The sequence below is a fragment of the Macaca nemestrina genome, chromosome 3, assembly GCF_043159975.1.
Source record: "Macaca nemestrina isolate mMacNem1 chromosome 3, mMacNem.hap1, whole genome shotgun sequence".
NCBI classification, from domain to species: Eukaryota; Metazoa; Chordata; class Mammalia; order Primates; family Cercopithecidae; genus Macaca; species Macaca nemestrina.
Genome location: NC_092127.1, coordinates 119,433,008 through 119,447,398, shown reverse-complemented (window position 1 = coordinate 119,447,398; position 14,391 = coordinate 119,433,008). Strand labels below are relative to the sequence as shown.

Sequence of the window (14,391 nt, the reverse complement as noted above, 5' to 3'; positions counted from 1 at the left end):
AAAACATAAATTCCATGTGGATGAGGGCTTTGTTCAGTCCTACTTTCCTAGGCCCTAGAATCAAACCAGTATTGGGTGAGTGGATACTGAATGAAGCTTTACCTGTGTTTTGTCTTTTAGTTAGTTTCAGTGGTTAAATCTCAGAAAGCTTAACAGCAATTCTAAGCATGTCTTTATGATAAAAGGTTAAAAACTGTATTATTGGGATAATTTTTCTCTTTTTATTTATGTTTACCTACAAGTCCGTGGAAAGTATACTCAAAAGATAGCAGACCAGGTAGGCTTAAGTTACTTTTACAAAACAGTAGAAATACCTTCAACTATTTAACACTGATGAACTTACAACTGAGGACATGTCGACTCTACTAAGAAACTAATGATGAAATTCATAATTGGGCATGGTGGCACATGCACCCAGCTACTCGAGGCTGCAGCTTGAGTCCAGGAGTTCAAGGCTGCAGGGAGCTATAATCATGCCACTGTGCTCCAGCCTGGGAGACAGTGAGAATTTGGCTCTTAAAAAAAAAAAAAAAAAAGGGAAAAAAATTGATAATGACAATTTATAATGGTCAGTCCTATCTACCAGTCTAAATGAATGTTTAAAAATTTTCATAAACTGCACAGAAGTAGATGCAGTCTTAATGCTAGGTAAGGGTAAACAAGCTGAAATAGCAGCCAGTGACTTCAGAGACCATGAAACCAAAGTTAATCTTCTAAGTCCTTTTAATTGTTCTTATAAACTAGCATAAGATACAAACTTAAGTAGTACACATGAGTTTTATAATTTACTAATCTCTGGCAGATAGCTAAGCATAGCACATCAGAGTGTAACACAGTGTGAGGGAAGTAAAGTATACAATGACATCTTCTATTCTGGACCTACAATTCAATAGAGAAAGAACTACTTGTAGTCACTGTGGTTACAGAAGGCTTCATGGAGACATTGAAGATAAAGCTCTACTTAGTAACAAATAGGTCTTAAATGATAAAAATGTGGGCCTTCGAAGAACTAAAGATACCTATGTGTGGCAGTCCAGAAATTACGAGGAAAATGACTTCCCTTCATGGGTCACATCAGCAATTTTTTTTTTCCCTTTTGAGACGGAGTCTTGCTCTGTTGCCCAGGTTGGAGTGCAGTGGCGTGATCTAGGCTCACTGCAACCTCCGCCTCCCGGGTTCAAGCAATTCTCATGCTTCAGCTTCCCGAGTAGCTGAGATTACAGGTGCCCGCCATCACGGCTGGCTAATTTTTGTATTTTTAATAGAGACAGGGTTTCACCATGTTGGCCAGGCTGGTCTCAAACTCCTGACCTCAAGTGATCTGCTTGCTTCAGCCTCCCAAAGTGCTGTGATCATAGGTGTGAGCCACTGCGCCCAGCTACCTCGTCAATTCTTAATCTATAAACCATGGATAGGCTTCGGGAGAACCCGAGAACCAATGACATCTGTTGGTAAGTTTTATGTGTGCAGTTTTCTACAGAGAGGGTCAACAGCATATATATTTCCAAAGAAGTCTGTGGTGCAAAAGAGTTAAAGAGTTTATTATGTTAGAAGTCCTTGGGCAATCAACTTGGAAAAGGGTGGATTGAGAATGGGGACTGTCTAGATCAGGATAATGTTGAATTTGACCCTCACTTGAGGCTTTTGTACAGAGGATGAGAAGACGGTAATTTCAAGGGTTAATTAGAAATTAACACCAACATGACTTGATGAGTGAGATGTGAAATGTGAAAAAAACATCAATGATGAAATCAAGCTTCTGACTTGGCAGCAGTGAGCATACCAAGAGTTTCAGGCTTGGAAGATGAATAAAGTTGGGAGCATTCTGTTTTTTATGGGAGTGCCCATGGGAGGTACAGGGAGAAATGGACAGTTGAAAGTATAAGTCTAGCCAGGCACAGTGGCTCATGCCTGTAACCTTAGCATTTTGGGAGGCTGAGGTAGGAGAATTACTTGGGTCCAGGAGTTTAAGACCAACCTGGGTGACATAGTGAGACCCCATCTCTACAAAAAATAGAATTAGCTCGGCATGGAGCTGCAAGATTATAATCTCTGTTACTCGAGAGGCTGAGGTGGGAGAACTGCTTGAGCCCAGGAGGGAAGGCAGCAGTGAACTGAGATCACGCCACTGCACTCCAGCCTAGGCAACAGTAAGACCCTGTCTCGAAAAAAAAAGAAAATACAAGTCTGGAAAAACATAGCTGGGAGTCAGTAATGCCAGTTTTAGCTGAGGGAGTTAAGATTATTCAGTGTTAAGGAAGAAACTCAATAGTAGTGACCACCAATACTTAAGGAAAAAAGGATAAAATAAGAGGAATGATAAAGGCTGGCTGAAATATCTTGGTGTCTAACCTAAGAAAGGAGAGGTTAGGTGTTCATATTTATTAATATGGATCTAGAAAAGCATTTATTCACTAATACATTTTGTGTTCTCTAATTTAAAATTACCTTTTCATTTTGCTTGATTTTCCTTCAGCTAAATTAGAACTTTGTAGTTTTTCCCCTAAAAAATTCAATGGCATTCTCTGATTTTCTTGTCAGCCTGCTTCAAGGAAATCCATGTGTTCAAAATGCTTGCTCGCAGTTTGCTCCATACCAAATGGTTGTTTAATCCAAATATCTGAGCAGCAAATTGAGCTGATCCTTCTGGAGAAAGTATGGTTGAACAGCCAAGACCTATTGGTTCAGAAAGGAAAAGACAGAAAATTGAGCTCAATAAATAATGAAAATACAACCTCACAAAAAATTTTATACTCAGAGCAGTCCTGCCCCAGAAAATAAAAAGCTACTGCATTATTCTAATCTAAAGTAGAATCTCTAGAAGAACTGTCTTTAATACCGGAGTGGTAAAGTGATTATAAGAGGAAAAGCAGTCAGTATTACCTGCCATGAAGAGACATTTTATATATATCATCTATCACCCTTCTTACAGAAATCACTTACAAAGAAACTTAACTTTTTGAAAGTTCTGTTCACATACACTATCCCTTTCAATCCCTGGCGAAGAGCAACTGAAGTAAAATAAGGGTCAAGGTAAGTGGCCAGAAGTACCTGTTCTTAGACAAACTTGAGCTATGTTGTTTTGATAATTTTCTAACTAATCTTTCTGTCTACATTTGAACTATTTTAACATTTTTAAGCAGTAAAAAAAATCAAATCCACAGAATAATTTTAGGAAATGTCAAGTTATAAATAAATAGTAATAAGATCCAAGACACCAGAATAAGAAAGTAACATCCTAGGGGCCACATGTCTGCTCAGGCAGAGTGTCTTGAGGTGGTACTATTATGTCTAGTGTTTGCTAGCAGGGACTATATCCAAAAGCTCCATCTTCCCAGTATTCTTGGAATTCATCAGGCTCTTTGACTACCATTATCCGCAACAAGAACAGAGTCAAATACAAATCACAAGGCCAATTTACTAATTTGTATTAACACATTATTTTATGGAGCTCCACCCATTATTGTGTGGTATTGGTCAAGTTACTTCATGTTAATTTATTCTCCTCTTCTGTGAGAAGGGAATTGTAACTAGTAGCTACCTGATGTGACACTTCAATGAGTTAATAATATAAAGTGCTTAGAGCATTGCCTGGTACACAATATGTGCTCCAAGAATGTCAACCATTATTGTTAGCACACTGGGTAGAGTGCTCCACTCTAATAGTTGAAATAACCTGTGTCTCCTGCCTAGGACACCCTTTCTGGTAAAAGAATAGCTTAAATTGTAAAAAAAAAAAAAAAAAAAAAAAAAAAAGTTATCTAGTGAGCATGACATCAGAGATGAGAAATATGGGCAGTCTTCAGGATTTTACACAGGTTACTGTAAAACTACTCCTCAAAAGATTCTAGTGATCATTATGTACAAGTCTTCCAGATTATCTGTCACTCCTGAAACGGCACTACTATAAAAATTGCCAATTTTTTGCTCATCATGCTCCCCTTTTGTAAGCTCCATGGATATCTATACAATTCTGGCATAAATTTGGTTACAGCTTTATTTGTAGCTGCCGATTTTTAGCTTGAGACATTTGTATAGTCACATCTTGTTAAAGATAGCTTAGGCACAAAATTTAATTCTCAGAGCCTATAAAAACAGCAAAGGGAATAAAGGAAATAGGCATGAACACACAAGGCCAGATAACAGCAGTAACATTTTGGCAATTGAAAGGCAAATAGAGTAGTAGCTAACTTAGCAGACCAAGAAAATGTAATCAAAATTAGCTGGGCGTGGTGGTGCATGCCTGTGATCTCAGCTACTTGGGAGGCTGAGGCAGGAGAATCGCTTGAACCTGGGAGGCAGAGGTTGCAGTGAGCTGAGATTGCGCCATTGCACTCCAGCCTGGGCAACAAGAGCAAAACTCTGTCTTAAAAAAAAAGAAAAGAAAAGAAAAAAGAAAAAGAAAGAAAACTTAATCCTAAACTGAAAGGAGGGAAAGATAAGAAGCAACATGATTGACATTACAGAACTTCCCGAAAGGTTGACTGACTAAATTAGTGGCACTAGATACCTTTGGAAGGGAATAGGGACTAATAAGATGACTGACTCGAAGTCTAAAAAGCAGCTAGGCCCTCATATCTCCTTCTCCACTCCATCTACCCGAGTAACTGCCTCTTTAAAGCACTGTAGCAATTTTTTTTCTTTTTAAACATTATTTTTTTCTGAGACAGGGTCTCGCTCTGTCATCCGGAGTACAGTGGTGCCATCACGGCTCACTACTGCCTCAACTTCCCAGGCCCCAGTGATCCTCCCACCTTGGCTTCCCAAGTAGCTGGGACTACAGGAGTGTGCTACCATGCCTAGCTAATTTTTGTATTTATGGTAGAGACGGGGTGTTGCCAGGTTGCCTAGGCTGAGCTCAGGCAATCCACCAATCTCTGCCTCCCAAAGTGTTGGGATTATAGGCATGAGCCACCATGCCAGACCTTTAATTTTTCTGAAGGTAAAACAGACTTCACAGTCTAGGTGTCTTTGAACCAGGGGACACCAGACACTTTTGTTCTCTGAGTAATTCTGGTCAACGCTTAAGAAAATACCTAGACATTAATGTGAGGGGTTATTTGAAGAACAATCACTACCAGATACACCCCACAGTGAAGCCCAATTTTGACACACACCACCCATTTGAAGTTTCCAATTGGTTTTTTATAGTACTCCACTCTTAAAAAAGCAAACAGCCAAGGATTACCAGACAGCTGAAGAAAGTAACTATATGCAACAGACTATAATCTTCTCCTCCAGAGAACAAAAAAGAGCTCTTGGAAATTTAAAAACACACAAACACAAACGACAACAACAACAAAAGCCCAGAAAACAAAAACCAAAAGAAATACGAAAACTTCGTGTAAAAAAAACCAGAGACAGTGGTTCCTATCCAATCCCAACACTTTGGGAGGCTGAGGTGGGAAGATTGCTTGAGCCCAGGAGTTCAGGACAAGCCTGGGCAACATACGAAGTGCCCATCTCTACAAAAAGTAAAAAAATTAGCCAGGTGTGATGGTGTGGGCCTGTAGTCGTAGCTACTTGGGAGGCTGAGGTGGGCGGATCACATGAGCCTAGGAATTTAAGGGTCCAGTGAGATATGATCACGCCACTGCGCTCCCACCTGGGCAACAGAGCAAGATCCTGTGTCAAAAAACAAAAACAAAAACACCTGTATCCAAAATGAAGGCCGGGTACAGTGGCTCACGCCTGTAACTTCAGCACTTTGGGAGGCCAGGGCAGGCAGATCACCTGAGGTTAAGAGTTCAAGACCAGCCTGGCCAACATGGTGAAACCATGTCTCCGCTAAAAATACAAAAATCAGCTGGGCGTGGTGGTGCACACCTATAATCCCAGGTACTTGGGAGGTTGAGGCACCAGAACTGCTTGAACCTGGGAGACGGAGGCTGCAGTAAAGCCGAGGTTGTGCCATTGCACTCCAGCCTGGGCAACAGAGCCTGACTCCATCTCAAGGAGGAAAAAAGAAAGAAAAACTCAACGCAAGGGCTGGAATGTAAAATTGAGGAAATATTCCAGAGAGTATAGCAACAAGACAAACAAGTAGAATAGAAATCAAGGGAAGCCCAAATTTGAATAAATTCAAAAATGAGAGAAGAGAGAATATGGAGGGGTAAGAAAATTAAATAATTCAAGGAAAATGGGGACTAAGAAATTAGAATTTCAGATTAAAAGAGCCCACCGAAAGTCCATAATGCAAACAGACTCGGCACGTCACATCTGTGTAAAATTTAAGAACAATCAAAACAGACAAAAGATCCTGAAAGTTTCCAGAGAGAAAATTCCTGAGAAACCTAGAATCAGACTGGTGGAAAAGCAATGGAGTCCTCAACTGTGGATGCTTGGAGACAGTGGAATAATAATGCTCCCAAAATTCCAAGGCAAAATGATTATCAGCATAGGATTCTAATTTGATAATAAGTATAGGGCTTCAATATAAACATTTCAGATATACAAGGTATCAAAATTTACCTTTTGTATTCTTTTGCCCCTAAGTTCAAGAATGTACTCCAACAAAATAAAAATAAACCAAGTAAGGTGAAAACATGGGAGATCCAAGCCTAGAGAAAGGCAAAATGGGTCTCTAAAATGATGGTAAAGGGGGATCCTAAGACAACAGCAATACAGGATGCCTAGAGAAAAGCCAGTCCACTGGACCAGGTTGGAGGGCTCAAGGACTTAGTATACTTGACATGTATCAAGACTGGATATATACAGCTATGACAAAAGTTAGGGATTTCAGTAATAAAGCAAATCTGCTCCTACTGAAATAATATTGACCCTCATAAACTGCAGAACGTCAGATCATATCTTGGTCTATGATGAACAAACCACAACACGTGATCCAGTTCCATCAGCCAAAAGGGGACTTCCTTATGTTATTATCTTTTATCCCCACCGTCTCACTCTGTTGCCCAGTTTGGAGTCCAGTGGTGCAATCTTGACTCACCTCCGCCTCCCAGGTTCAAGTGATTCTCCTACCTCAACCTCTGAGTAGCTGGGATTATAGGTGCTCACCACCATGCCCAGGTAATTTTTGTATTTTTAGTAGAGATGGGGTTTCACCATATTGGCCAGGCAAGTGTTGAACTCCTGACCTCAAGAGACCCAGCCTCCCAAAGTGCTGGGATGACAGGCATGAGCCACTGCACCCAGCCTTATCCCCAATATTTAAGAATAAAATTTTATTCTCTCTACAGAAGTAACATGATCACATTTACTTTAAAAAAAACTCAATACCATGAATTCTTGGGAAAAAAATATCCAAACTTGATTTTATTACAGATCTCACCATCAGTTTATAGAAAATATAGGGAATGGAAGAGCATGTTTACCACCACCTAGAAATGTAAGAAGCCAAATCCAAAATGTAGAAAATTCTATCGAAAAAATGAAAGGGAAGAAGGGAGGATGAATTGTTATGTATTAAAAAAATTAAGAGGTTATCAACTAAATGCAATATAAGGACTGCGGTGGATCTGAACAAATAGATGAGACAATTAGAAAACTTGGACACCAACTAAAAATTGTATCTTAAGAAATTACCACTACTCTTTCTGAGGTGTGAATATGGTATTGAAACTGTGTCCCCAGGAATTAAAAGACACCAACAACTAACAGAAATTCTTGAGTTTGCAGAATGGTAGATTAAACAATATGGCCAACTAGAGTCTGCACAGAACCAGCTGACCGATGTCACAGGCCCAATGTCCACCACATTTCATTCTAACTCCCCCAAATTTACACACACGATCCATGAAACAACACGAAGAGATAACTGCACATGCCCAAGGACTTTCTAGACCTCCCCTTTCCTTCCACCAATCACCTACTAATCCCAGAATCTATCCCCTAAACCTTTTCTAGTAAGATTACTGCCATAAAGCCAGCACAGGGGGACAGATTTGAGCTGGACTCATGTGTCCTTATTGGTCAACTTGAAAGAGGAAGCCTTTCTTTCTCAAAAACCTGGGGGCTTAGATAGTACCGGTTTCTAATGCATCAGAAGTGGGCCCCTTTTGTTCTGTAACAACATCATGATTATGATTTAAAAACTAGAGCCCGTATTACTTAAACGTATAATTAAGTATATATTACTATAACGTCTAAGTTCTGCTTTAAAATAATCCAGCAGGAGATGGCTGTAGACACAAGATGTTAATTGCTGAAGCTACGTCATGGGTACATGAGATTTTATTATGCTATTCTGTCTACTGTTTTGTATCTGTTAAATGCTTGTAATGAACAGTTTTTAAAAATTCAATGTATCTTACCACTGGGCAGTCGAAGAGAAGACCACACATCCTGAGCTCCCCAGTCTGGTGTGAGGGGAGGACAGCTGATAACTGGATATGCAGTGTTCCCAGACATCACTGGTCCCAAACCATTACTTCTGCCTGCCACTGCCACAAATACAGTAGGAATGCCATCCCCTAGGGAAATAACAAGTTTATAATTATGCTAAACATTCAAAAGAGGTTTAAAGACAGGGTTTTTTTTGGGGGGGGGGGTTTTAAGGCCTATATGTTTTAATGACTTGAGGTCCTTGAATAGTCTTCTCTGAAAAAACATAAAAGACACTATTATTACACATATATTCAAGATATAAGGTTACTCTGCCACTTACTATATGTCAAGTAATAAAGTAGCTGGAATAGGTTTGGCTGTTTTTGAGATCTACATTATAAAGGGGATAGCAGGGTGTTAGTGAGGGAATAGCTCATAGGCCTCTTCTATTGCTGCGTAGGCTGGCCAAAGTGAAGAATGACACCATCTGAACAGGTGTCTTTCCTGACTGGGTGGTCCGTCAACCGGTGCAGGGAGACCAGTTAATATAGACCAGGGGTTTAGGGACACGTCCTGAAGCAAGAGTTGAAGGAAAGTTTAATTGATATAGTGTCCCCAAATTTTTAAGGCCCTTTGAAATATTTTTTTAACATAATCTCTTAAGCAATTCATTCTTTGATAAATTTATAAATTATCCTTGCTTGTTTCCTAAAGCAGAGATTTCTAACCTAGAATCCAAAATTATATGTATTTGCAATTTTCTGAAAAGAGTTCTAGAATTCATTAGCTATCAAAGGAGTCTGAGTTCCCCCAACCTCCCACTCTTCCCAAATTAGTAACTGCACTTCCATAGCAACGACCTGTAGATGAAATAATCAACTTTTTTTTCTAGTTGAGAAACATTTGGTTGTAAACCCAGGACTCCACTATTTTAGATCACTGCTATACCATTATTTTTTATGTACTGTATTCTGAAACTGTTCCTTAATTTCCTATCTGACTGCCTCCCAGGAAAGGGTGGCAATTAAAGATTCGCAGGAGAACCTGCTGTTTCAACCTCCCACCTCCTGTAACTGTGGGGGCCTATTTTCTATTGGAGCGTTATTAGAAGCAATGCTCCAGGGCCTTCTTACCAGATAAGGATGGCAGAGGTTCTTATTATTCTAGTCTTTGTTTTCTTTTCATACTTGCATTTTTAATTCTTTCTCCCTGCTCCTTTCTTTTCTAAGCTCCTAGAGTACCTTAAGCTCTTTGGAGGTGAGCATTAAGAAAGAAAGCCTAGTAGCCGGCCGTGATGGCTCATGCCTGTAATCCCAGCACTTAGGGAGGCCAAGGTGGGTGGATCATGAGGTCAGGAGATCAAGACCATCCTGGCTTTGAAGCCCCGTCTCTATTAAAAATACAAAAAATTAGCCGGGCGTGGTGGCGGACGCGTGTAGTCCCAGCTACTCAGGAGGCTGAGGCAGGAGAATGGCGTGAACCTGGGAGGTGGAGCTTGCAGTGAGCTGAGATGGCGCCACTGCAACTCCAGCTTGGGCGACAAAGGGAGATGCCGTCTCAAAAAAAAAAAGAAAAAAAGAAAGCCTAGTATATCATGTGTTTTTCCCTTAGAAAAGTGACAAAGCTCTTTTTCAGCATTATTAGTCTAAAGTGTGTAATTTCTTTTAGCAAAATCAGAAATACCTGAAATGTCCATATTACTTGTGGTTTACCTTCATACTCAGCTTTAATCCTCAGGGTTTCATCTGGTCCTTTATGCGCAGATGTTACTCGAAGTTCACATGGAATGCCAAAATTTCCACAGGCCTTCTTGATTTTTTCACAGTGACCAAGATCAGAAGTAGAGCCCATCAACACTACAACCCTGCACTGACTTTCTGATTTCAAAAGCAACTGAAGAAAAAATACATGGATATGAAAAGAACATAAAAACAAAAATGAATAAATGAGCTAGGGTTTGTAGTGAAATTACATCTGGGCACAATATTTTCTTTCTTAACAGATCAAATTTAAGACAGAGACAAACAGAACAAAAAGACAGCATTTATTTTTTAAAATAATCTCAATATATAAAGGAAAGTGGTCTTCATCATTAAGACTTAAAGAATTCAATTTTTATGAGACAAATTATGTTTATTTAAAATAAACAGTAAAGATACTCAAAATCTTTTAATTAATATTCAGGAAATTATAATACAAAATATTTCATCCTAAGACCTTCAGTGCACTTTGTTTAATGGATGCTTTTCTTTTCTAAGCTCCTAGAGTACCTTAAGCTCTTTGGAGGTGAGTATTAAGAAAGCCTAGTGGCCAGCAGTGATGGCTCACGCCTGTAATCCCAGCATTTTGGGATTACAAGGCATACTTCTGATTAGCCAAATCAGAAGTCATGTTTTAAGTCTTTGTAAGTTAATTGCTTGGAACTCAAAATATATATATTCCTATGAGAATAATGTTCTCAAATGTGATTATGACCCTTGCATAATCACAAACCCCATTCAACTCCCAGAATTAGAGTAATACCATAAAACTTAAAGTAACATTTAAAGCCACACAGAGTTCCAGCCATCCCATGCTAATAGAACTCTGAGTAGCTGTGGAGGTGAGTAGGAAATATAAGGTTTCTCCTGCGGGGTAGGGAGGAGACAGATTTCAGATTTCCCCAACAGGATCTGGGAGGTGTGTATTGGCCAGCTTAACAGCAGGGAGTTCCAGTATACTAGTAAGGATTGCCCAGCTGATACATTTCCTAAAAGTGTTCCTCACTTTCAAAGTCACTGAAAAGCCAGGCGTGGTGGCTCATGCCTGTAATCCCAGCACTTTGGGAGGCTGAGGCAGGCGGATCACGAGGTCAGGAGATCAAGACCATCCTGGCTAACATGGTGAAACCCCATCTCTACTAAAAATACAAAAAATTAGCTGGGCGTGGTGGCGGGCGCCTGTAGTCCCAGCTACTCAGGAGGCTGAGCCAGGAGAATGGCATGAACCTGGGAGGCGGAGCTTGCAGTGAGCCGAGATCGTACCACTGCACTCCAGCCTGGGTGACAGGGCGAGACTGTGTCTCCAAAAAAAACTAAATAAAACAAAGTCACTGAAGAGAAAAGCACTATACTCTCCCATTTTTTTCTTTTGAAACAAGATTTTCTTAGAAGAAAAACACATAATACATAATACAGTACAGTTTCACTATAGAAGGTTTACCTCTACTCTCTCTGCAACCCACTCAAAGTTTTTCTTTACCATTTGGAGCCCTTCAGGAGTTACTTCTTTGAGGTCCCGATAAGACTAGAAAATAAGATAGAAAGTTTAGAAAACAAGTATGTCTTGCTACCTGAAACTATCTGGTTTCTGAGTTTTGGGGAGGGATTATGAAGAGCTTGTATAGCAAGGGATACTTCTGAAAATGCATCTTATCACTTCCTGAATTAAACTACAGAAAGTTCCATAGTAAAGTATACTTTTATTTTCTCTTAAGGTTAAGTGTTTTCTGTACTAGCAACTACAATTAACTGCCTTGAGAATTTTTATATATTAGGTATAGAAAGGGTCTTGCTCTAATTTGGTTATTTTTTATTTTAAATACATGTGCAGAATGTGCAGGTTTGTTACATAGGTATACATGTGCCATGGTAGTTTGCTGCACCATCAAGCTGTCATCTAGGTTTTAAGCCCCATATCTGTTAGGTATTTGTCCTAATGCTCTCCCTCCCGTTGTTCCCCATCCTGCAAGAGGCCCCGGTGTGTGTTGTTCCCCTCCCTGTGTCCATGTGTTTTCAGTGTTCAACTCCCACTTATGAGCGTGAATATGTGGTGTTTCGTTTTCCGTTCCTGTGTTAGTTTGCTGAGGATGATGGCTTCTAGCTTCATCCATTTCCCTGCAAAGGACATGATCTCATTCTTTTCTTTTTTTTTTTTTGTGAGACAGAGGTTCGCTCTATCAACCAGGCTGGAGCGCAGTGGCACAATCTTGTCTCACTGCAACCTCTCCCCCCTGGGTTGAAACAATTCTCTGCCTCAGCTTTCCGAGTAGCTGGGATTACAGGTGCCCACCACCATGCCCGGCTTATTTTATTTTATTTTTAGAGACAAGGTTTCACCATCTTGGCCAGGCAGGATGGTCTTGAACTCCTGACCCTGTGATCCACCCACCTTGGCCTCCCAGAGTGCTGGGATTACCGGGGTGAGCCACCGCGCCTGGCCAATCTCATTCTTTTTTATGGCTGCATAGTATTCCATGGTGTGCATGTACCACATTTTCTTTATCCAGTCTATCACTGATGGGCATTTAGGTTGGTTCCATGTCTTTGCTATTATAAACAGTGCTGCTCCTGTGCACGTGTCTTTACAGTAGAATGATTTATATTCCTTTGGGTGTATACCCAGTAATGGGATTGCTGGGTCAAATGGTATTTCTGGTTCTAGATCCTTGAGGAATCACCGCACTGTCTTCCACAATGGCTGAACTAATTTGCATTCCCACCAACAGTGTAGAAGTGTTCCTATTTCTTCACAGCCTCTCCAGCATCTGTTGTTTCCTGACTTTTTAATAGCAGCCATTCTGACTTGTGTGAGATGGTATCTCATTGAGGTTTAGGTTTGCATTTCTCTAATGATCACTAATGATGAGCTTTTTTTCATGTTTGTTGGCTACATAGATGTCTTCTTTTGCGAAGTGTCTACTGTTTTTTATAGGAGCAGAAATGGAGCCTGGTAATATCCAGGAGACTTGGGATAGAGTCCCAGATCTGCCCGACTCTAGTAATTGTGAAGATACCCATTCTCTTAAGACCCTTAGTTTTCATTTAGCCAAAGATAGTACTTGCTGTTATTGTTGTGAGAAGGTTATTAAGGTAACAGATGAGAAATTTGCTTTATAAATGTAAAGTATTATTCCTATTATTCTTATATTAAGATACCGGAGATATTTCTCTTTAAAAATAAACAGCAATCAACAAAACAGGTTCCTATCATTAGGAACAATAATTTGCTTTTTCCCCTCATCTCTCCTTTCTCCTCTATCTCAGCTTGACCTCAAAAAGGATAAAAAACCTGACACATTATCTACCTGTTTGTCTTTCTGTTGGCTTCGATCTCCTGATGGCCAGAGTCTCCAGGAATCATTGTCAATAACATCAGCAAGAACAATTTCTTTGGTGGTTACATCAACACCAAATTCAATCTGGAAACAGCATGTCAACAAAGTTTTCAAAAACTATTCTATGAAAGCATCTCTCAACTCTAACCTTTACTTTCAAATCCCATTGTTTTATCTGTACCTTCATATCAACCAGTGTACAATTCTGGGGCAACCAGGATTTCTCCAGTATTTCAAATATAGCCTGTGTAGCATGACTCATGATATCCACTTCAGTTTGGCCTATAACAAGTCCAGCGAAGCAAAGTTTTGCAGCAATCAGCTGTTCCTCAGACCACTGTGGGTCATTATTGGCATCATCCTGTGAATAAAGTATAGTAGTACAATTAACTTAAATCTAAAATTTTTAAACTTTTCAGAAAAACCAACATCCTTTTCACCTTGAGCATGAACTCCTTAGAAATTTTCAGCCACGGCTGGGCATGGTAGCTCACGCCTGTAATCCCAGTGCTTTGCGGGGGCTGAGGTGGGCGGATCACAAGGTCAGGAGTTCGAGACCAGCCCGGCCAACATGGTGAAACCCCGTCTACTAAAAATACAAAAAATTAGCTGGGTGTGGTGGTGCACACCGTAATCCCAGCTACTCAGGAGGCTAAGGCAGGAGAATCATTTAAACCCGGGAGGCAGAGGTTGCAGTGAGCTGAGAGGGCGCCACTGCACTCCAGCCTAGGCACAGAGGGAGATTCCGTCTCAAAAAAAAAAAAAAGAAAAGAAAAGAAAGAAATTTTGAGCCAGGTGCAGTGGCTCACACTGCAGTCCTAGTAATTTAGGAGGCTGAGGCAGGAGGATTGCTTGAGCCTAGGAGTTCAAGAGCAGCCTAGGCAACAAAATGAGACATCTAAAGAAATTTTTAATTTACGATACTCCTTAATTCAAAGCAATTATTACTCCTTTGTTCTTTTTTTCCTAGTTAGCTCCTGCAAGCAGAAAAAACTATTACTCTTAATTTG

At 40.2% G+C, this 14,391-nt stretch overlaps 1 protein-coding gene across 6 annotated transcripts in view; it reads right to left on the bottom strand.

Moving 5' to 3' along the window:
• Positions 1–705: 705 nt before the first annotated feature.
• LOC105463551 (phosphoribosylaminoimidazole carboxylase and phosphoribosylaminoimidazolesuccinocarboxamide synthase) overlaps positions 706–14,391 on the bottom strand; it is a 52,254-nt gene continuing 38,568 nt past the window's right edge. For 4 of the 6 annotated variants that reach the window (XM_011710727.3, XM_071093405.1, XM_071093407.1 and 1 more), the window contains 6 exons: positions 13,563–13,742; positions 13,352–13,465; positions 11,488–11,571; positions 9,999–10,179; positions 8,274–8,432; positions 706–2,676 (listed from right to left, as the gene is read on the bottom strand). In XM_011710727.3, the coding sequence (XP_011709029.2) occupies positions 2,513–2,676; positions 8,274–8,432; positions 9,999–10,179; positions 11,488–11,571; positions 13,352–13,465; positions 13,563–13,742 (882 nt within the window). In that variant the 3' untranslated portion in view covers positions 706–2,512. The remainder of the gene's footprint in view (positions 2,677–8,273; positions 8,433–9,998; positions 10,180–11,487; positions 11,572–13,351; positions 13,466–13,562; positions 13,743–14,391) is intronic. The other 2 variants (XR_011621195.1, XM_071093406.1) reach the window with 2 other exon arrangements.